This window comes from Arvicanthis niloticus, chromosome 3 (genome assembly GCF_011762505.2).
Source record: "Arvicanthis niloticus isolate mArvNil1 chromosome 3, mArvNil1.pat.X, whole genome shotgun sequence".
Taxonomy (NCBI): domain Eukaryota; kingdom Metazoa; phylum Chordata; class Mammalia; order Rodentia; family Muridae; genus Arvicanthis; species Arvicanthis niloticus.
In genome coordinates, this window is record NC_047660.1 from 67,872,498 (window position 1) to 67,896,306 (window position 23,809).

The window sequence follows — 23,809 nt, forward strand, 5'->3', positions numbered from 1 at the left end:
GATATTAGACTGAATACAACAATATGTAGAGAATGGTAGAAACAGTCAAGATATCACAGAGAACAAATAAATCATGCCAGAATAGTAAAATAAGAGACCTGAGAATGTACCACAAAAATCATTAAAAATGAGAGGAATAGATAGTTTATGATAATTATAAATAAATGGTGAGATTTGATTAGAAAGCAGGGTCCATTTTTTCTCTGCTTGTGGAACCACATTGTATTAGATCATTTTCTGTTGCTGTGATAAAATAACCTGACCAAGGAAACTTATAAAATAGTTAATTTGGGATAAGGATTTTAGAAGGATAAGAGTCCATCATCAAGGGAAGGCATGACACAAAGTAGAAGACATTGTGTCTGAGTAAGAATCCAAGAGATTACATTTCCCAAGATAAGTATGAAGCAGAGTAAACTGGGTGTAGCACAAGGCTTTATTACTTCAAAGCCCAGTAATGTACTTCCTTCAGCAAGTCTGTATCTCCTAAACCTCCCCCAAAGTGTTCCACCAGAGAATGCAGGATGTCCTTACCTTTACCAATATGTTAGCATGTAGTAATTGACTTTTTGTCTACCCATTTTAAAGTGTATGGTCTTTTACTGAGGTTATTGATCTGTTTTGGGATGGCATGTATAAACTAAGGGATAAGGGTATAATTTTACTCTTATACATGAACACATCTAGTTTTCTTAACACTATTTGTTAAACACAATGTTTTTCAATGTTTGGTATTTTGGGAGCCTCTTCATAAAAAAAAAAAAAAAAAAAAAAAAGGCTGTAAGTCCATGACCTCTAGTCTGCATCTTCTATTCTTTTCCACTGATTTATGTGTCTGTTTTTGTGGCAGTACCATACTATTTCCAATATTATAGCTTTGTACTATAACTTAGAAATGAGTATTATACATTTTTTCAAATACTCTACTTCCTGTATGTTCTACAAGTTAATTTGTATATAAATCATGTGTTGAGAATATACTCAAAATTGTTCATGAATTATTCTATTAAAAATAGCCACAAAAATTGAAACTAAGAAAAATGATTTGAATTAATGTGAGAAAAGATAATTTCCTTTCAATAAAATCTTTCTAGATTTATGATATCATCACCAGTACAACAAGAATTTCATGGTTGTTATAATCAAGGTACCACCCAGTCAGGAACACACCTCATTACATGGCCAAGAATTAAATGCAGGCATGTCTCTTGGTTATGCCAAAGCGGGCAATAGTTTCATTTTTTAACAACTCCCACTGAGGTTTGGATTCCCAGTACTGTAAAAAAACTTTTCTCCAGTAATTGGTCCACATCTTTAAAGGAAGTGAAAGATACTCTTTAGAATGGCATATGGGCCATTAAAGAAAATAAAAGGCCTATTTTCAATTTTAAATACTACTTTGAATATTATGATCTTCATACTGTATGTTAGGAAAGGTAAGTTAAAGTATTATAGCAAACAAATTCACTACATTTATTATGGTGAAGATAGTATTGATGGTATTTTAACAAATTATGTTGGTCAAAGGAAGATTTTAGCCTTTGAGGCATCAAATCCTCCAAATGAGAGCTAATTTCACTTCACAGTAATCTAGAATTAACAATTCTTGTAAATTTGAAAGAAAATATACTCTCAAGATTATGCTGCAGAAAAAATTGTCAATGACTAATTACAATGAATATAAGAAACACAAGAAAGGTTATATGATCATTCAGAAAGCTCATACTAGAGTTGAGAATAAAAGAAATTCTTGTGCCCTATACCATTTTACAGAATAGTGGCTAGTTTTTTTCAGTATTGAAGCAGTTGAAAGAATATATAAATGTATGTGTACATTCACAGTTTGAAAGGGACTGGAAAGTTAATGTATGGTCTAAATTAGAGACTTAGAAAGCCTCTGTAGAAGCACTTCTTAGACCATGAATGAAAAAAGGCAATCATTTGGTAAAGGAGAGCGATGTAAGATGTTTTACATTCAAATCGAAAAATAAAATATAAATAAAAAGAATTTTATCATGAGTATTCTCCATAGTAAGAAAAGCGAAGTAAATAAGATGCAAAAAGTGTATATACCAATAACAGTCTATAATAAATTTAAAAACGTATTGTATTTGATCTATAGCATGCTATGTGTCTCAGACGGAAACATAGTAGAATTCAAGCAACTGGATTGTACTACAAAGATGTATTTAACACATTTCATTTCATACATATCCATATCACATTCTTTTTTGCTTATTCACCTTAAAGTTTATTTCACTTTTGAAGGTCTCACATAGAATTGACTTAAATCTGTTTTGCATAAGTTCTACACAAAGTTAAAAGTTTTCTCACACAGCTTATTTTCATCATAACAACGTATTTCTAGATTATGAGGTACCTGTATAACAGACATTGGTTACATAGGAAAACGGTTGTAGTTAATTGTATTTAAGTTATCTCTTGTGGTTGCATCATATCTTCTAAGGAATTCATATAAGATACATGAGTTCAAAGAATGTTTAATTATTTGGTTATACATTATTCATTCTTGTTAGCTAGATAATTGTTAAAATAGTCAATAGATTTTACATTATAGCTTTTTTATATGAACATGCCAACAATAATACTCTTATGTCATGTGTTTGCTATGAGCACTAAACACCTTTATTGTACATTAAGTAATTCATAATGAAGCCTAGCACTTAATATCTTTACTGTAATTAATAATTTTTCTTACTTCAGAAACTGTGAATGATCTATAAAAAGCCCAGTTAAGATAGTTTAGCACTAAAAATTATAACATAAGCAAAACCTTTACATAAAAATTGAGATACCATGCTATTTGCTCTTAAACCAGCAAATGCAAACATACATTTATCACAATAGCCCTTGTTTTGAATTGGCAATTTGTCATTTGAGAAAATAGGGTCAAAGTCATTTGAGTCTGAGTCTGTGGTTCTTGAAGTTTTTAGAATACATTACAAAAGATTAAAAAGAAAAAAACATTTAATGACTGTGTAGATTTCCTCTATGTATAAATTAAATTCTAACTTGTGTCTGCTTTAAAAAAAAACACTAAATAATCTTTGATAATATCTTCGTAAATGCAGAGCAATGTATTTACTGTTAGTGTTCTATATTACTTGTATATTTAAATAACATAACTGCAAGGAATATATGAAACAGGAGACTGTAATAAACTCAAGGCAAAATAGTTATTACCATTTAATCTTTATTTTTATCTCTATGTGAAGAGATTAATGGAAAAAAGATCTACTGAAATATATTATTTGATAAGATAAAAGGATCTAAATAGAACTTTTACCCTTTCAAACATTTTCTATTTCATATAACCTTAAGAATATTTTTTAAAGTGATGCGATGCTTAAAATCATTTCAAACATATCTGTTTGATATGTTGATATGTTAAACACGGCATGTTTTCAAATCATTAGTTAACGTTATCAACAAATATTAAAAATACAAGCATACTGATACTAACTATAGCTTGCTTTTGGTTTTCACCTCTGTATTTAAAGTACTTCCAGAACCTTTTTGAGTTGAATAAATGGATTATAAAAATGAATCTGCTGTGACAGAATTTATTTTAGTGGGATTTTCTGGAGATTGGCAACTTCAAGCTTTCTTCTTTGTGACATTCACTTTGATCTATGTTGCTACTGTGGTGGGCAACATCCTTATTATAGTCACAGTGGCAGCTAATTCTGCCCTTCATTCTCCCATGTACTTTCTTCTTGGAAACCTCTCCTTCCTGGACATGTGTCTTTCTACTGTCACGACACCCAAGATGATCACAGACTTGCTGGCAGCACACAAGAGCATCTCTTTTCAGGGCTGCATGGCCCAGATGTTCTTCATGCATTTCTTTGGGGGTGCTGAAATGACCCTTTTGATAGTCATGGCCTTTGACAGATACGTGGCCATATGCAAACCCTTGCACTACAGGATAATCATGAGTCACAGGTTGCTGATCAGGTTTATTATACTTTCCTGGACAATTGGTTTCATACACACCATGAGCCAGATGGCATTGACAGTGAATTTGCCTTTCTGTGGATACAATATTGTAAATAATATATTTTGTGATCTTCCCCTGGTAATCAAGCTTGCTTGTATTGAAACATACACTCTAGAGTTATTTGTGATTGCTGACAGTGGGCTGCTCTCCTTCATCTCGTTCGCCCTCTTGCTTGTCTCATACACTGTCGTTCTGGTCATTGTAAAGCACAAGTCACCTGGCAGTCTTTCCAAGGCGCTGTCCACACTGTCTGCCCACATAATTGTGGTCACTCTATTTTTTGGACCCTGTATCTTCATCTATGCCTGGCCATTTGGGAGTTTTGCAAGCAATACAACTCTTGCTGTATTTTACACTGTTATCACTCCTTTACTGAATCCTATTATTTACACACTGAGAAATCAGGAAATGAAGAAAGCTATGAGAAAATTATGGATCCGACAAGTTATCTGCATGTAAAACTTACACATTGAAGTGTTCATAATTAGCCTTTGAATATCAAGGCTAGATAAATTAAATACTATGTGTAATATGTTGTTTTACTTCTATATTTGAATTATGCACTAATAAAGAGAAACTGATACTAATTTATTAGTTTCATTAGTAATAATAGTTTAATATTTTCTGCATTTTTATTTAGAATGTTTTCCAATAATGTACATTTTCTCTTATTTTACTTATTATATCTAAGGAAAACTTTCACTGAACCAAGGAACATAATACAAACTGTAGTGGCCAGCATGTAAAACCTGGCACAATATATGGTCTTTGAGGAATATATAATACATAATAATTATATAATATTATATATTAATATAATACTATATTATATAATAGTATATTATATAAATATGTATAGTCTAGATATAATTAATATATAGATATATAATAATTACATAATATTATGTATATTCCTCAAAGACAGTATATATATGAATTCATCTGACACACAGTTTTGATGGTGTTAGGCTAGTATCAGGTCAGCAAGAGCCATTGGTCCTCCAAAGTCTGGGTAGCAGCGACTAGCTCCAAGTAGGACCCTGTAGCTTCTTCAAAGATAGGGCCTTCTAAAGTATCAAATGCATAGACCTACTTGAGACATGGCCAGGAATTTCAGAAAAAGAAGCCCTCCCTCCAGTCCTAAGTTTCTGGACTCTGATCAAAACTCAAGAACCCAGCTCTTTCATACACAAACCGCTCTGACTACAGATGAACACTGAACAACTTTCAAGGCATGTGTTTTCCAAGGAAAGTGACCCACTGCTAGATGGAGGAACTAAATCAGGGCTATGAATACATTCTTCTGTAATTTCACTCAGGCAAAGATCCTGTTACCTACCAGAACAAATATAAAAGTACAATATTGACTGTACAATCTCATCTTACTGTGTTTCTGTCCCAGACCAAATGGAAATAAATGACTCTAAACAAACATTATACTTAAAAGGATGCAGCCGAAACAAAATCTCCTTCTGCTGGTCCCTTGGGTGTCCTCACTGAAGCCCCTCATTGTTGGAACAAGTCAAAAGAAATTTGAAGAGAGGTGGGTTTGTATTCCCAATCTTTTGTCACCAAAGTTCCTTCATTGCCAAGGCCTGTCACTCTAGTTGAGTGACACCAGGACTGTTGTTCATTTGTTCATTTGAGTGTACATTCAATGGGTCCCTTCCTTGCCTATCCTATGGCTTTATGGAAATGGGCAAGTGTCCCTGATTCATGTGTTATTGCTACCCACAATCTGGTTCCAGTTAGAACTGAGAGGCAGATGAAGGGGCAGAGATGCAGGATAGCCAAGGGGAGCATAAGGAGGCTTTGGAAAAGAACCAGGTTCTGTAGGTTTTAAGTAGCTATTTCTTTACCATTTCAGGTTCTGATAGTAATGGAAGGACTAGAGTCTTTCATAGTGTCCTAGAAGATGCTACATAGAAAAACAGTCACCTGACTATATTTTATATGAAAGCAGAGTACTCTTCTGACTTTCTAGTATGAGGTTTTCTCTTCCCAGCACCAGAACTGACTGCCTTGTTTTAGCTTCACCTGACACTTAACCATGGCAATGGGTGAAAGGAGAGATGAAAGAGAGAAGTGTCCTCTTTGGTTGGTGGACACTTCTCTTTTTCATCCCTCCTTTCACCCACAGAGGGACTCATGGTGTCAGCTGCATAGATAGCATAGGATTACCTTATCTGGCATCAATGGGAGGGGAGCCCCTTGGTCCTGGACTGTACAATCATCTTACTGTGTTTCTATCTCAGACTAAATGAAAGTGAATGACTCTAAACAGACATTACACTTAAAAGGATTCAGCAGAAAGGAAATCTCCCTTCACTGGTCCCTTGGGTATCCTCACTGAAGCTCCTCACTGTCAGAACAAGTCAAAAGAAACATGAAGAGAGGTAGGTTTGTATTCCCAATCTTTCTCTTCATGACCCAGCGTAGGGGAATGCTAGGGCACTGAGGTGGGTGGGGAGGAAGATGAGGAGCACACTAATAGAGGTAGGAAATGGGAGAAGGGATAGTGGGGTTAACTGGGAAGGGGGATAACATTTGAAATGTAAATACATAAAATAATAAAATAAAATAAAACAAAAAAAGAAAAGTGTCTGAAGCCCACCATAGGCAAAAATTTGGAAGCCATACCGGATGTTGATTAACAGGAGATTTTCTCCAGCAAGAAGCATGTTCAGGAAACCCATGTTGAGCAAGGGACAGGTTCTCATATTTTAAGGGGACCTGGAAATCAATTATTACCATTTATTCTGTGCCAAGATAGTGGGGCCTCATCATGTGACTCCTTTGAAATACTATATAGCTCCTTCACAAATTCTTATGCTATTCAGTCTAGAACAAGAGGAAGATGGATGCACTCAATTCTAAATTGCCCAGTCAGCATCCTCAATCATAAATTAAAAACAACACAAGAACAGTGTATCCAATTTATATTCAGAGAATATAACAGTTTTAAGGTTACCAATAATGTGGGAAGACAAATCACAGATTATGTTTAACAAGATAGTCTTAATACAGAAGGGCAGGAGTTTGATGTCCATGTAGATCTAACTCATCTACCCTGGCCACTCACACTACCTTTATAAATTTTGACTTCTAAACTACTGTCACAGTATGTACTCAATATAATGAAAATTATTTTGGAGGAACAGAAAGCAGCTTGTTGTAGAACACACAGGAGAAGTCTGCCCAATAAAAGTGACCGGTATGAAGATTCTAACCTCCCAGTTGAACTCCATGTCCCTGGTGTTGTCTCAATGGGAATGGTGGCCTTCATGATTGGTCCCAGGGATATAGTGAAGACTAAAAGGAAGATGGTCACTTGGATGATGTAAGTAAGCATGACAGCTAGCAGGTCAAAACTGATAAGGACAATGAAATCTCCTAGAGCTACATACTTGAATCCAATCCTACCTGAGTAGAAAGCAAAAAGAGACAGACAGGATGCTAAAGCAGGTGAGAGGCAAGAGTTTCTGTTTCAGAGTAGAAAAGCAGTACAGGCAAGCATCACAGTGCAGTGTGCTGCAGAAGACTCTAAATACAGCCATATCCTGAAACTCTAAGATCCAGTCTTCCAGAGATCTGTCATCATACTTGTGTGTTTAGTGCCCTTGGAAAAGTCATGACAAATGTTGAAAAAATAGTCCATATAGAACCAAAATAGACACCTCACAATCCACTAACAGCCTGAGATCTGGGACATGCTAGGAATTGGCCAGATCTCCCTCCCAAGGGTAACTGAAGCACTGAGGATCCAGTGTCTCAGGCCAGATATAGGAGGTACATTTCTGTCTCCAAGACATTTGCAGAGGCATACTCTATATTGTGGCCAGTCATTCCACAGAGGGTCCTTGTCCTTTATTTTAGCTCTCTTTCCATCTTAAATTGCAATTTCCTCCCAACAGGCAGCAAGGCAGATATGTGACTGCCTTGGAACTAAAATATTCTGGGCAGTAGGGCCTATTCTTTCTTTGTTCTACGCCTGGACAGGGCCAGCAGGAAAAACTGAGGGTAACTGCAAGCAGGCCTTACATATGCTAAAGGGCCTGGCAGGTAACTGGTTACCTGAGAAAGGCCCGACTCTGGACCTCATCCCCATGCCACAAATCATGTGCCCTCCTAAACCTTTGACAGTCTACAGTCGACTGGTGCTGTCTTCTTGTGTGTCAGTCACAGGACTTCATTTCTAGTTAACGTACAATTATATAATTTTGTGATATATATATGTATATATATACATATATATATGTATATATATATAATGCATACATATATGTGAATGCATAAATACATATAGGTATATGTTTCACAGTTAATGTTATCATAACATCTCTAAGGAAGATAATGAAATTTTCAGGAAAAATCAACATGAAATTATTGAGCATTCTCCTTTTTGACATTGATTATATATGTATTTGTGAAGAGATGATTATAATAGAATATATGGATATTAACAACAATTTCAATAAATATGATAAATTGAATTCATAAATAAAAATTAATTTTAATTAGGCATATGAATAAATTATGATTGATATAAGATTTATAAAGGGCAAAACATAATCCTCATATCTTGAATCAAGGAGACACAAGCCAAGTCAACAAATTCAAAAGCACACTGAATGAAACTGTAAAGGAAATGTAAAGGAGAAAGCCAATGGGTGTTGGTATCCATCTGAATCATAATATTATAAATGTATTTATTCCACATATAATAAAGATCAAATGAAAATATGAGCCTTTATGTTATATAAATTATTAAGCAACTACATTTTAATGGCTTTACATGAAGCTAGTACAAAATAAATATGAATTAATGATGACAAAAAATAAAATTATGAATATTTACTTGTAGAAGACTGGATGTATTAGCATTGGATGGAGTGACATAGTTTTTCAATTCCTAAAAGGTACTAAAGTTTCATTAATTCGTCTGTCTCTGGAACATGGCTTTTAGCTAGTGGGACTCAGGGGTATTTCTTACACCACATAAAACAAGTGAAAAAAAAAAACATTAAATTAAACAGGAAATGGGAAAATATCCCAAAGGACTCTGAAAGTAGTAATAACACATGATTATAAACACAATGTGAAGAAACATATTAGCTGGCATATCATTCAATTAAGTAATAAAGATTATTTCCCCATCCTCCAAAACCAACAAAGTCCTTCATCACAGGGTCTTTTTCTAAGACTGCAGTATCTGATATGAACTTCACCCTGTGAAGTGAGTCTTAGGTCCAATCAGAAATTTGGTTCTATCTTAACCACATATGCTACCCACTACTGCTTTAGGGGGCATAGCTTGCCTTTCAATTTGAAATGTTCAGGATCCAACGCTGTATAGAAATTTTGGCCTTCATTTTCCCTGGCAAACTTAGTAGCACTTTTGTAACTCCTTAGTACCTCCTTGTAGAGCTAGTGAACAAGGAAGGGACACATGCAGCTCAGTCCTAGCTATCTTTCTCCAAGTCCTGCAGTATCCAAAACATGCAATGTCTTGAACAATATGAACTTAGCCTGTAGTTCTGCAATGAACAGTAATGGTGATAACCTTTATTGTTTAAAAGCCTCTAGAGTCTCCATGGTTAACAATGTCTGGGGAGGTAACTCACTCCAACCACTGAGATTCCCACATTACATTACTCTATTAATAAGCACATTATGGCTTCTAGGAGCATGTTTTCTTCTTAAATTTTGTATACTCTTTAATGTTTAAAACTCTATGCTGTTCTGTTGCGATGTTCCCCAGTCACTCTAGTGGGTATCGTTTGTGCCCTGGCCAACCATACGGCTCAATAGAATGCCACAACAATGTTGACCTCTGTACCATTGGTGAACAAGTTTTCCATGCTTGCTCTTTCAGGTTCAGTCACCTATCTCTACAATGGAGTTTTGTCTTAGGTCTTTCTTGCTTTGATAAAACACAGTAACCAAAAGCAACATCAGAAGGAAAGGGCTTAATTTCATCTTACAACTCTAAATTCACACTCTACAACTAAAAGAAGACAAGACTGGAGCCTAGAGACAGGAACTAGAGCATGGAGGAACACTGACTACTTGCATTCAGATTACCGGTATTTTATTAAGAATTCTTTCATTTATGTTCATCAGTCATACTATCTTTTAATTGTCTTTGTTTTTGTCCTTACCTGCTTATGTTACTGAAGTAATGAAGGTATTGTTGAACACTTTTTGGTTGCATTATCTATATACATAATTTAGAAAGGGCTGGTTGTAGACTTATTTGAAACTCTGAAACTCTGGTAGAACTTTGCTATAAATCTATCAAGGACTGGATTTGGTTGAACGTTTTAGGAGTCTCTTGGACAGTCTTGGTCACTAATTTGAAAGACAGATTCTTGTATCAATATTGAGGTTTTAGGTGATCTTCAACTCTTGGAGGGAGCACTGTCAGCCCAGATGAAAAAAGCTCATTAGAACTATTTACATTTATACCCAACATTATATAGATATATAGATATTATACATAAATATATAATATATGAGTATAAATTATATATAAATATATAAATATATTATATATAAATATATAAATATAATATATATACATAAATACTAGGATTTTTATTTTAGGTAAACAGTTAATAGTATTATTAGTATGAATCCTTGTGGCTTTTAAAAACATCTTTATTGTTAATTTGTTAATGATAATATTTAAAAACAGCAGCACCCAATCTGGCTTGTTGTTATGGCACTGCCATATTCCCAACTAGACAAGGCCTGAGACCAAGAGCAACAGTGTGCTCCCTCTGCTGCTCAGCTCCAATGGCCAGTTCATACTGGCCAAAGCACCAGCTCTTGCACCCACAAGACACCAGTGTGGGAGGTGGCTCTGTCAATCTACCATGCTATCTCCACAATGTTTAGCTGAGCCCAGTCCACCACACCATACATGTGGTACCCAATAGAAATGAGACTCTAATGCTTAAAGATTATCCAAAGGCTTTATATATTTGGTAATGCTCAATTAACAAGATGTTCACACAATTAGAGGTGTTACCCAATATCTAACCTATATATTACAATTACCTTAGACTGCTAGAAACACACTCACATCTGCTACCATCTTCCCCTCTCTCCTCTGGTCCTCTCTCTCCTAGCTACTCTTCTTCCTTCTTCTTTTCTGCACTCCTCCCACATCAGCTCCTCCTATACAATGTAGCAACAGCAGGAAAGCATTCTGCTACATTAATTTACATACTTTTCACATTCTTCTTCATTTACATCCCTACACCTTCCATAAATAATATTTTTTTTCTGATTTCACCTAGCAGATCCCCTGTATCCCGATCACTTGTGCCCTGTTCTTCCCCTTAACCTTTCTCCCATCCACTACTATATTTATTTCCCTCTACTCCATGAAGCTCCCTCTGACCCTGCCACCACCCATTTCCAATTTCCCCTATAAGGTCATTTGTGTTCTCTTCTTCCTCATTACCCTACTCCAGCCTTATTCTGTATCTACCTCCCATAAAAACTCCCTTTTTAAATTTTCTTCTCTGTTGCTTCCCAAAACACCCATTCTGTCTTGGTTATGTTTTACTTGCCTTGGTTCTTTAATTACTATAGGTTATGTACAGGCATTTGAATATTTAGAGATTTAGGCCCCCAGTTTTAAAAAATATGTGACATTTGTCTTTCTGGGTCTGAGTTACATCACTGATATGACCTTCTCTGGTTTTATCCATTTACTTGCAAATGTGATTTTTAAAAAAAAAAAAATTTATTGTATTATTTTTATTTATTTACATTTCAGATGTCATTGCCTTTCCCAATTTCCTTTTGCCAGAATTCCCCCATCCTACCCCTCTCATTTTTTTTTGCTTTCATACCATTTTAATTACATGCAAGTATTAAGGTCAGTTCTAGGTTGAAGAACCAGCAGTACAATAGATGCAAATAGTCAAGGAACAAGAGAGACAATATACACAAAGAGTCAAAGAACAAGCAAGGCAATAAACAAAATTCCATGAACATTCCTGTGATTACTGTTTCTAAGGGCTTATCAGGATGACCAAATTATCTAAGCCAACTTCCCTGTCCTAGCCCAAAGTCATTTTCATGTCTGAAGCCTACTTCCTTGTTCTAGCCTAAAATTTAGATTCCTGCCTGAAATTACTTCTTTGTTCTAGACTAAGATTTAGATTCCTGCCTGAAATTACTTCTTTGTGTTCTAACCTAATTTCAGCTTTCTGCCTGAAGTCCATTTCCTTGTCCTTGGCCAATGTCAGATTCTTGCCAAGCAGCCCCAAAAGCTTTCTGCCTTCCTCCCCTCTTTTTTATTTCATAAACAAGACTGAGCCTGTCTTAGGTCATTCTGCCAAGAATGCCTTCCTTACCCATCATGGAATATGCATTATCAAAAGCAATTCACTTCTATCTTAGGTTGGTAAGGCTCTGTGCAGAATCTTACCCGTCCTTGTCTTGCCAGGTTTCAAGTCATATACTTTGGCTGCCAACATGTTGATCCTGTTAAAGACAACCTTTAACACAATGCACAGGAATAAAAGTATTCCAGGACAAAAAATGGATCATTCTTAAAGTTTGACCAAAAAAGAAATAGTGATCTCAGGCCATGGGTAATTTTATCAGCAGTATCTGCCACAACACTCAGGAGAGCAGCATTCTTGAAATTCATAAGCTCACTATGCAATGTTTAAACATCCAGAGAGGTGTTAGAATTATGTCAAATACACTACAACTGTCTTTAAACTTTTTTTCTAATTATAATGACTACCACTGTAAATTTTAGAACTAACATGAATTCAAAGATATTTGGCATGACACTCAAGATGGCTCCTTACTCTTAAACTCTGAACCTCCTTTTAATAATTTGAATAGGATAAAGAGCATCAATATATTGTTCCAAAAGCCTATCTAAATCCTCTTGTATATTCAACACATTAGTATTTTTTTTGCTAAATTATTAACAAAAGTAGCTGTTTTAACTTCTTGTGTCAAAGCAATTGTAGAAGCAGTGGTGCTAGCAATTAATGTAATTAAAGCTGTTATACCAGCAATAATCAAGCCCACTACCCTCTTGCTTCTACATAAAGCCTGACTCACTTCTTCCAGTACTTGCAAGCTTTTATCAGAATACCAAGGCCTGTCTTAGGTTGTTCTGACAAAAAAGCCTTCCTTACTTATCATGGAATATGCATTCCATGTAGTGTAGATGAACCATATTTTTATTATCTGTTCATTGGCTAAAAGCTTTTAGGTTGTTTACATTTCCTAAATATTGTTAATTGTTGAGGAAAGAATATAAATGAGTATGTTTGGGCATATGCCAAGGAGTTGTATAGCTAAATCTTATGGTAGATAATTTTTGTCTTTTGAGAAATCTCTATACTGATATTCTTAATGGCTAGACACATTTGTAATCCTACCTAAAGTGAATAAGGAATCCTTATTTTCTGCATGTCCTCTAACGTCTATTGTCTCTGTTCCCATGATCTATGCAACTCTGACTAGGGTAAATTGAAATTTCAAAGTTGTTTTGATTTTGTTTTCCCCAATTTCTAGAGATGGTGGATGAATTTTGAGCTATGAATTGGCTTTCTTTTTTCTTTTGAGAACTCTCAATTCAGGTCCCAGACCCAGTGTTGAAATAAGCCATTTGGCTTCTTCCTGGTCCTTTCTGCTGGGGAAGACTCCTAGCTGGTCTGCTACATGAAGACATCATATCCTGACCCATTGGCACAGGTTTTTTCCTGTCTAATCTGGTACCCTGAGCAGACCTTGGGAGCTAGCTATGCAACCAATCCCACAACACCCAGAGGAACCTGGACTCCTAGGAGCTCTAACATGCTTCCTCTATGAGGCAGCTTAACCCCCAGGACTTTAACATGCCAAGGATCATAGGATTTCAGGATCCCAGAGTCAGCCTGATGCCCAGGAGCTCTTACACCTAGGATCTCAGGATCACAGGATTACAAAGACAGAAGGACTCTGAGGAGTTCTGACCCAATCAAGATAACAGGACAGACAGGCTCCTATCAGAGACAGTGAGTGAAGGTAGCACTAAAGATAACCAGATGGTGAAAGGCAAACACGAGAACATGAGCAACAGAAACTAAGGTTACTTGGCATCATCAGAACACAGTTATCCCACCATAGCAAGTCCTGTATACCACATCACATCAGAAAAGCAAGATAAAGATTTAAATTCACTTCTCATGTTGATGATAGAGGACTTTAAGATAGACATAACTTAAATAAGTCCTTTAAAGAAATACAGGATAATACAGGTGAACAGGTAGAAATTCTTAAAAATGAAACACAAAAATACCTTTAAAAATTACAAGAAAATACAACCAAACAGGTGAAGGAATTGAACAACACCATACAGGATCTAAAATGGAAGTAGTAATGTCAGGAGCCATAATGGCACATGCTAATAATTAGCAGGAGATCATCCTGAAATGGCTTGCTTTGGATTATTATATAATCTGTGACAAGTGAGCCCTTATTCAGCAAGGCTATAAGGGACTTTAGTAAAGATTCCTGCTATTAATATGCATTTTCTATTATTATTATTATTAAACAAATATAACAATCACTAAGCTATAGCACACCCCTTTGGAGCAGATCTCTACAGATCCATGAAGATGTACTGTCTTGTAGTGATGCTATATAGACAAATAGATGACTTCTTAAGTCTTAATGATGATCCTGTAACAATTGCTAAAATTATATCAAAGATTATTAAGCTCTTTTATAACAGGACTGCTATTGGGTCCTTTTCTGATAGTCAAAACTGCAATGAGAACTCTGCCAGTCTCCCAAATGTCATCAGTTAATTGCTCTTAGACAGTAACCAGACTTTCTTCTATTCAGAGCACATTTCAAGAGGTTGTAAAACAATAACCAAAGGTCATTAAAAGAGAACTAACAATTTATTATAGGTGCTAGGACAGAAGATAAAATATTGCCTGGGTTTATCTATACAAAACTTTACTAACTTCTTAGTTATAGTTTTAAACCTTCAGTGAACCTGTGGAGCTAGACAGGTAATGGATGTTTAGCCAGATAATTACTTCTAATGGATATGCATGTAAACATTCTCTGTTGTAAACTTCTATTTCAATTTATGATTTGATTTTTGGTGTAAACTTGTGATAAACTTTGTAACATGTGATCATGTACTCTGAAAGATGTATAAGTACTGAAATGAAAGACAAAGAGTCATAGTCGTTCATTCTTTCCCTTCCTTTTCCCCTGCCTAGAATTTTTTTCCTTAGAATATTTTCCTTTGTTAGAATTTTTTCCTTTTCCCCACTTAGGACCTTTCTCCTTTTCCCCTTAGATAGCTTTCATAGTAAACTTTTTACACTTAGTAATATACTCTATAATAACTTCTCTAAGTGTCTTTTTCTTCTTTAGACCTCAGACTAGCAAGCATAAGTTAGAGCCCAGCAGTTCTTGCTGAGATGGAACAAAGGCCACATTGCCTAATCCTCTGCTGTTTGGCTATAGGTCTTTTACCCTCAGAAGAAGTTTTTCAGACCTTTTAGAAGTTATCATCAGCATTGCAGTATAGGTCAGAGAGCCAGAAAGCCCTGAGACCCTCAGACTTTGAAGCCATCACTAGAGTCTTAATCTGTGCCCTGCCACTACCCTCTCTGGACCAGGAGGCTCCTGGCATAGAAACAATAAAGAAATCACAAAGGGAGACTACCCTGGAAATAGAAAACCTAGGAAAGATATCAGGAGACATAAATGTAAGCATAACAAACAGAATACAAGAGATAGAAAAGAGACTATCAAGTGCAGAAGATGCTATAGAAAACATTGACACAACTGTCAAAGAAAATGAAAAATGCAAAAATCTCCTAACCCAAACATCCAGAATATTCAGGACACAATGAGAAGACCAACTCTAAGGATAATAGGTATAGAAGAGAGTGAAGATTCCCAACATAAAGAGCCAGTAAATATCCTCAACAATATTATCCTACTACAAAAGATCCTACTACAAAAGCCTATATTCAACAAATCTGGAAATCTGGATGAAATGGATAATTTTCTAGACAGATACCAGGTGTAAAGTTAAATCAGGAGCAGATAAAATATCTAAAGAGTTCCATATTCCATAAAGAAATAGCAGCAGTCATTAAAAGTCTCTCTACCACTAAAAGCTCAGGACCAGCTGGTTTTAGTGTATAATTCTATCAGAACTTCAAAGAAGATCTAATACCAATTCTTATCTAACTATTCCAAAAAATAGAATCTGAAAGATTTGATGTGTTCTTGGATTTGCTTTGCACCAATTTTATTGAATATTTTGCATTGATATTCATAAAGGGAGATTGATCTTAACTTCTCTTTCTTATTTGGTTCTTTGCATGGTTTAGGTATGTAACTGTGGCTTCATTGAATGAATTAGGTAGTGTTCCTTCTGTTTCTATTTTGTGAAACAGTTTATAGAGATTTGGTATTGAGTCTTCTTTGATGGTCTAATAGAACTCTGCACGAAAATTGTCTGGTCTCGTACTTTTTTTGGTGGGAAGACTTTTAATAACTGCTTCTATTTCTTTCAGGGTTATGGAATTGTTTAGATGCTTTATCACAGCCTAATTTAACTCTGGTAACTGGTATTTGTCTAGAAAATTGTCCATTTCATTTAGATTTTTCAATTTTGTTGAGTATAGGCTTTTGTACTATGATCTGATGACTTTTTAAATTTCGTCAGTTTCTGTTGTTATGTCACCCTTATCAGTTCTGATTTTATTAATTTAGATACTGTCTCTCTGCCCTCTGATTTGTCTGGCTAAGGATTTATCTATCTTGTTGATTTTCTCAGAGAAGCAGCTCCTGGTTATATTGATTCTTTGTATAGTTCTTTTTGTTTCTACTTGGTTGATTTCAGCCCTTCTTTGTGTGTTTGCTTCTCTTTGCTCTAGAGCTTTCATGTATGTTGTTAAGCTGCTAGTGTATGCTCTCTCCAGTTTCTTTTTGGAGGCACTTAGAGCTATGAGTTTTTCTCTTAGCACTGCTTTCCTTGTGTCTCACAAGTTTTAATATGATGTGTCTACATTTTCATTAAATTCTAAAAAGTCTTTAATTTCTTTCTTTATTTCTTTCCTGACTAAGTTATCACTGAATAGAGCATTTTTCAGTTTCCACATGTATGTGGGCTTTCTATTGTTTTTGTCATTATTGAAGACCACCCTTAGTCCATGGTGATCTGATAGGATGCATGGGATTATTTCAATTTTCTTGTATCTCTTGAGGCCTGTTTTGTGACCAATTATATGGTCTATTTTGCAGAAAGGATCATGAGGTACTGAGAAAAAGGTATACTCTTGTTTTTGGATGAAACATTCTATAGATAACTGTTAAATCCATTTGGTTCATAACTACTATTAATTTCATCATATCTCTGTTTAGTTTCTGTTTCCATGATCTCTGTCCATTGCTGAGAGTGGGGTGTTGAAGTCTCCCACTATTATTGTGTGAGGTGCAATGTGCACTTTGAGCTTTAGTAAGGTTTCTTTAATGAAAGTGGGTGCTCTTGCATTTGGCACATAGATGTTCAGAATTGAGAGTTCATTTTGGTTAACTTTTCCTTTGAAGAATATAAAATGTCCTTCCTTATCCTTTTTGATAGCTTTAAGTTGAAAATTGATTTTATTCCATGTTAGAATGGCTACTCCAGCTTGTTTCTTAGAACCATTTGCTTGAAAAATTGTTTTTCAGTCTTTCACTCTAAGGTAGTGTCTGTCTTTATCACTGAGGTGTGTTTCCTGTATGCAGCAAAATGGTGGGTCCTGTTTACATATCCACCCACTTAGTCTAGGTCTTTTTATTGGGAAATTGAGTACATTGGTGTTAAGAGATAGTAAGGAAAGGAGATTGTTGCTTCTTGTTATTTTTGTTATTAACAGTGGCATTATGTTTGTGTGGCTATCTTCTTTTGGATTTGTTGGAAGAAGATTATCTTCTTGCTCTTTCTAGGGTATAATTTCCCTTCTTGAATTAGAGTTTTTTTTCTCTATTATCCTTTGTAGTGCTGGGTTTGTGGAAAGATATTGTGTAAATTTGGTTTTGTCATGGAGTATCTTGGTTTCCCAATCTATGATAATTGAAAGTTTTGCTGGGTATAGTAGCCTGGGCTGGCATTTGTGTTCTCTTAGCTTTTGTATGATATCAGTCCAGGATCTTCTGGCTTTTATAGTATCTGGCAAGAAGTCTGATGTGATTCTTATAGGTCTGCCTTTCTATTTTACTTGATCTTTCTCCCTGACTGCTTTTAATATTCTTTCTTTATTTTGTGCACTTGGTGTTTTGATTATTATGTGACGGGAGGTATTTCTTTTCTGGTCTAGTCTATTTGGCGTTCAATAGGCTTCTTGTATGTTTATGGCCATCTCATTCTTTAGATTAGGGAAGTTTTCTTCTATAATTTTGTTGAAGATATTTATTGGCCCTTTAAGTTGGGAATCTTCACTCTCATCTATATCTATTATCCTTAGATTTGGTCTTCTCATTGTGTCCTGAATTTCCGGGATGTTTTGTGTTAAGAACTTTTTCATTTTGCATTTTTCTTTGACAGTTGTGTCAATATTTTTATGGTATCTTCTGCACCTGAGATTCTCTCTTCTATATCTTGTGGGAGTACTGCCTCTAACATCTCAAGTTAGATTGCATGAATGTTGGAGTGAAGCCCCACCACAACCATTGCCACATGTGACAGTTGAGAGAACTGGTCCAGGAGCATGAGAACAGGAGAGCTGATCCTACTTCCTGCCCCTAATTGGCCTAGCCAGAACTGTGCTGGTGAGTTCATCCTGGTGGTGCAGATAAGGGAGAGCAGGCAGGCTGACTAGCTCAGCTACCACCCAGGCCCACACCCAAATCTATGTCATCTGTGAATGCTTGAGATGCATAAAAAAACATTACAGCTGTTCCAAAGCTGCAGGATCTCTATGACACAGGGCAACAGGATAGTCTGGAGAAGTTTTGATGGGGATCCAATATTGGTGGTGTCACAGAAACCAGATATCCCAAGCAAGACCAATGAATGACTGGTTGTAATGAATATTTGCAAGTGAAACTGTGTAAACAAAGGGGTATACTGAGGGATACACTGTGACATACTACAGCTTCCATGATGAGATATTTTCTGTGTTTTATTGTTTGTGTTTTATTTGGGGGAGGTTCAAGGGCAAAGGGCAGATATGGGGGGATAGGAGAGGAGTGGAACTGGGGTGCACGATGTGAAACTCACAAAGAATTAATAAAATGTTTTTAAAAATAGATCCACCTGAAGACTCAGCAATATCACTCTTTTGAATATACCCAAAAGATGCCTCACCATGCCAGAGGGGCATATGTTCCACTGTGTTCATAGTGACGGTATTTGTTATAGCAATAAGCTGGAAACAACCTAGATGTTCCATGACAGAAGAATGAATACAGAAAATGTGGTTCATTTACATAATGGAATACTACTCAGCTATTAAGAAGGAGGACATCATGAGTTTTGCAGGCAAATGGATGGAACTAGAAAATATCATCCTGAGTGAGGTAACTCAGACCGAAAAGGACATGCATGGTATGTACTCACTAATAAGTGGATATTAGCAAAAAAAAAAAAAAAAAAAAAAAAAAAAAAAAAAAAAAAAAGTACAGAATACCCAAGATATAATCCACAGAACTCAAAAAGGTTAACAAGATGAAGGGCCCAAGTGAGGACACCTCAGTCCCACTGGGGAGGAAGAAGAAAGCAATCACAAGAAGAGAGGGACCTGGGGGGATGGCCAGAGGTCAGTAGGAGGGGGAAACCTGATCTGGTATTGAGTGAGGGAAAAGGACTAAAGCCCTGAGGGTCAGCAGCAAGAATGGAAATAGGCAACCTAGGGAGGTAGGCAGTTGGGGGGACCCTCCAGAATGTAACAGAGACCTGGGAGGTGAGGAACTTTGAGGACTCAAAGGGAGGAATCTTAGATGACAGTAGAGAGAAGGAACTTATAGACCCCCACCTCCAGCAAGAAGACAAGGCATCAAATGAGCGAGGGGGTTGCCATCCCACAGTCAAAACTCTGATCCATAATTGTTCCTGTTTGAAAGAATTACAGGGATGGAAATGGAGAGGAGCTTGAGGAAAAGAAGCTCCAGAGATGGGCCCAAAGTGGGATTCAGCTCAAGGGGAGGTCCTAAGGACTGACATTATTACTGAGGCTATGGAGCACTCACAAAAAGACCTATCATGACTGCCCTCCAAAAGACCCAACAAGCAGCTGAGTCAAATGCATATATTTGCACCCAACAAAGGATAAAAACTGCTAACCCCTGTGGTTGAATTAGGGAAAGGCTGAAAGAAGCTGAGTAGGATGGCAACCCTGTAGGAGGACCAGCAGTCTCAATTAACCTGGACCCTGAGATCTCTCAAACACTAGATCACCAAAAAGAAGGATATACCTGATGATATGAGTTTCCCAACACATATACAGCAAAGGACTGCAGGGTCTGTGTTCAAACAGAGATGACGCACCTAACCCTCAAAAGACTGGAAGCCCTAGGGAGTTTAGAGGTCAGGTGGGGTGGGGGTTGGGGAATGGGAACAGCTTCATGGAGACACTAGGTGGGTCGGAGGTATGGGATGTGGAACAGTCGAAGGATGGTTGGGGAGGGGGAAATAAAATCAGGAGTGAAAATAAATAAATAAATAAATAAATATTTGAGCATTGACTTACAACAACAACAATAACAACAAAAGAGATGATGCATCTAACCCTCAAGAGACTGGAGGCCCCAGGGAGTTTAGAGGTCAGGTGGGCTGGGGGTTTGTGGGTAGGAACAGCCTTGTGGAGACAAGGGTATGGATTGGAGATATGGGATATGGAACCATTGGAGGGTGAAGATGGAGAAAAAAATAAACTCTGGAGTGTAAATAAATAAATAAACAAATAAGAAAAAGAAGCTATAACTGAATAAAATAGATGACACAATTTACTGAAATATGTAGGAAACAAGATGGAAATCCTAAAATGAACATTTATAGCACTAAGTGTCTATATCAAACATTCGATAGATGACAAATATGTAAATATGATACATATTAAGACTCAGAAAACCTAAATTCAACTCAAAGCTCAACTAAACTGAAAACTAGCAGACAGGAAGTAACAACCAAAATTGTGGCAGAAGCTAATGGAACAGATATAAATAAACACAAATAAACACATAAAATATTGAATTACTTCTTTGAAAAGATAAATAAAATTGACAAATCCTCAGCCAAAAATAAGGAAAAGGAGAGAAAGAACACACATTAAAATTGGAGACATTAAAACAGATTAAAATGAAGTCCAGACTATCATAAGAACATATCATGAAAATTTATTTTCTACTAAATTGGACAAGTGAAAAAGAAGTAAATGAAATAAGCCCATTTACATTAGCCACAAAATAAATACATGACATGGTGGACTGAAGGAGATGCCTCTATATTCTTGTGCATATGAGTACTTTGTTCCTAGTTTGTGGTGTTATTTTAGAGGTTTAGGAAGTGTAACCTTGCTGGAGATCATATCATTGGATACATGTTTAAAGACCTGTGTCATTCCCAAGCCTGCTCTCTCTGTTTTTCTGCATATTATTATAGATGTGAGCCTTCAGCTTCTGCTCCAGTCATCATGTCTGATATTGGCTGCCACATTTCCCCACTCGAATGGCCTCTTAATGTTCTGGAACCATAACACAAATAGACAAATAAAGCCTTCCTTTTATAAGTTTCCTTGGCCATGATGTTGTATCATAACAATAGAATAGTAACTAATATACAGTTTGTATCAGAATTGTGGGGTGTTTCTATGTCATACCTGCACATGTATTTTATTGTTATTGTTTTTGGAATAATGTGAAAGGTAATAAAATTATCAATTAAAAATCAGTTGAGGGGCTGGAGAGATGGCTCAGCACCTCTTAAAGAAGATCCAGGTTCAATTCTCAGCATCCACATGGCAGCTTATAACTGTCTATAACTCCAGTTCCAGAAACTCCAACACACTCACACAGATATACATGTAGGCCAAACACCAAATGTACATTTAAAAAATAAATAAACTATTAAAAAATAAATCAATTGAACACTGTAAGTAGTATTTAATTGGCTCTTCTCATAGAAGCTTGGAAGACAGTAGTGTTTTGGCTTTTTTTGTTTTTTTTTTTGTTTTTGTTTTTTTGGTTTTTTCAAGACAGGATTTCTCTGTGTAGCCCTGGCTGCCCTGGAACTCACTCTATAGACCAGGCTGGCCTCGAACTCAGAAATCAACCTGCCTCTGCCTCCCAAGTGCTGGGATTAAAGGCATGTGCCACCACCACCCGGCGACAGTAGTGTTAAGAGCTATGTGGACTGTGAAGGCCCAGTTCAAGAGTTTTCAGAAAGAAAGAATATTAGCACCTGAAAAGAGATTGTCCTACAAAATTTTGGCAAAAAAAAAAAAAATAAGATAAAGGTGATATTTTCTGCCTTTATCCAATAAATGTAGTTTTGACTAAATTTAAAAAAGAATGATCTGAAAATCACTCATTATGATTTGTCCCAGTAAGGATACTTGGTGTTCCCTCCACAAATTTTGCCTAATTCAATAGCTGGAACCTGGGTAGCATACCTAATCACCTGCATAGTCTGGCTACAACTGGCTTTGCTTCCCAAAACTCTAGGCTTCTTCAGAGATCTCCCATGCTTACAGAAAACTCACAGGTTTTCCTATGCCACATTTAACTCTATACTGCCATGCCCTGCACATTGAGGGTCTGGATGGGTATGTCAGCTTGATTCTGCCTCAGTTCACCCTCATAAGCTCTGAGATCTACCCCCAAACCACCAGGATTAGACTAAGTTACACATCTTGCATGTAAGCAGAGCTCCCCATGTACATGAGACTTCATTCCATGAAAGCCATATCTGACCTTTACACTAAATTTGGCCCACATACCCTGTGTTCATTCCCAAGCTGATCTATCCAATGATGTTTATATGCCCAGATCTTATTGCAAAACTACAAACAATGTAAAAATTGAAGGTTAGGAATCTTTCTACCCTCAAAACTCACAAGACAATAAAATGTTTGTCAAGTTGAATCATGCAGGTAAACCCAGGCCACAGAATTTAAAAGAACAGTCATTTAACTTCATCAAAAAATCAAGGTGATTAAGGAAGACACAAGAAAACAGACTAATAAAATTAAGGACAAGAAAGTAAGGAAAATAAATGCCAGAGTAGTGCCAAGAACAAACAAACACAAGTCTGATGGAAGTGACAAAGACAATACAGGATCTGAAAATTGAGTTCAGTGAAGAGACAGAAACATTAAAGAAGACTCAAGGTGAAACAAAAATGGAGCTGAAAACCCAATAAATTGGCCATAAAACTCAAGGAATTTGTTTTGCAAATGGAATGATCTAACAGAAGAGAGAATATAAAAAAATTCAAGATAATGTAAGATATAGATAAATAAGCAAATAAAATGAAAAAAGTTAAACATAGAGAAGAAATATACAGGAAATGATATATACCATGAAAAGATCAAGCCTTCAAATTGTAGGCATAAATGAGAGCGAATAATACCAGATCAACAGCATAAACGAGATCTTTAATAAGCATGTAGAAGAAAACTTTTCCAAATTAAGAGGAAAGTGTCCAAACAGATATAAGAAAAACACAGAAAACTGAAGACAATGGAGCTGGTTAGAATGAGTGGAGAATACTAGGGGAGGAATCTAGGTTCCCAGGTTAGGGATGGG

At 36.2% G+C, this 23,809-nt stretch overlaps 1 protein-coding gene across 1 annotated transcript; it reads left to right on the forward strand.

Annotated features, from left to right (window-relative positions):
* The first annotated feature begins 1,353 nt into the window (after positions 1-1,353).
* Positions 1,354-4,589, forward strand: LOC117705983 (olfactory receptor 4L1-like). The gene is made up of 2 exons (XM_034498784.2): positions 1,354-1,436; positions 3,522-4,589. The coding sequence occupies exon 2, from the start codon at positions 3,551-3,553 to the stop codon at positions 4,478-4,480; it is 930 nt and encodes a 309-aa protein (XP_034354675.1). The 5' UTR covers positions 1,354-1,436; positions 3,522-3,550; the 3' UTR covers positions 4,481-4,589.
* The last annotated feature ends 19,220 nt before the right edge of the window (positions 4,590-23,809 follow it).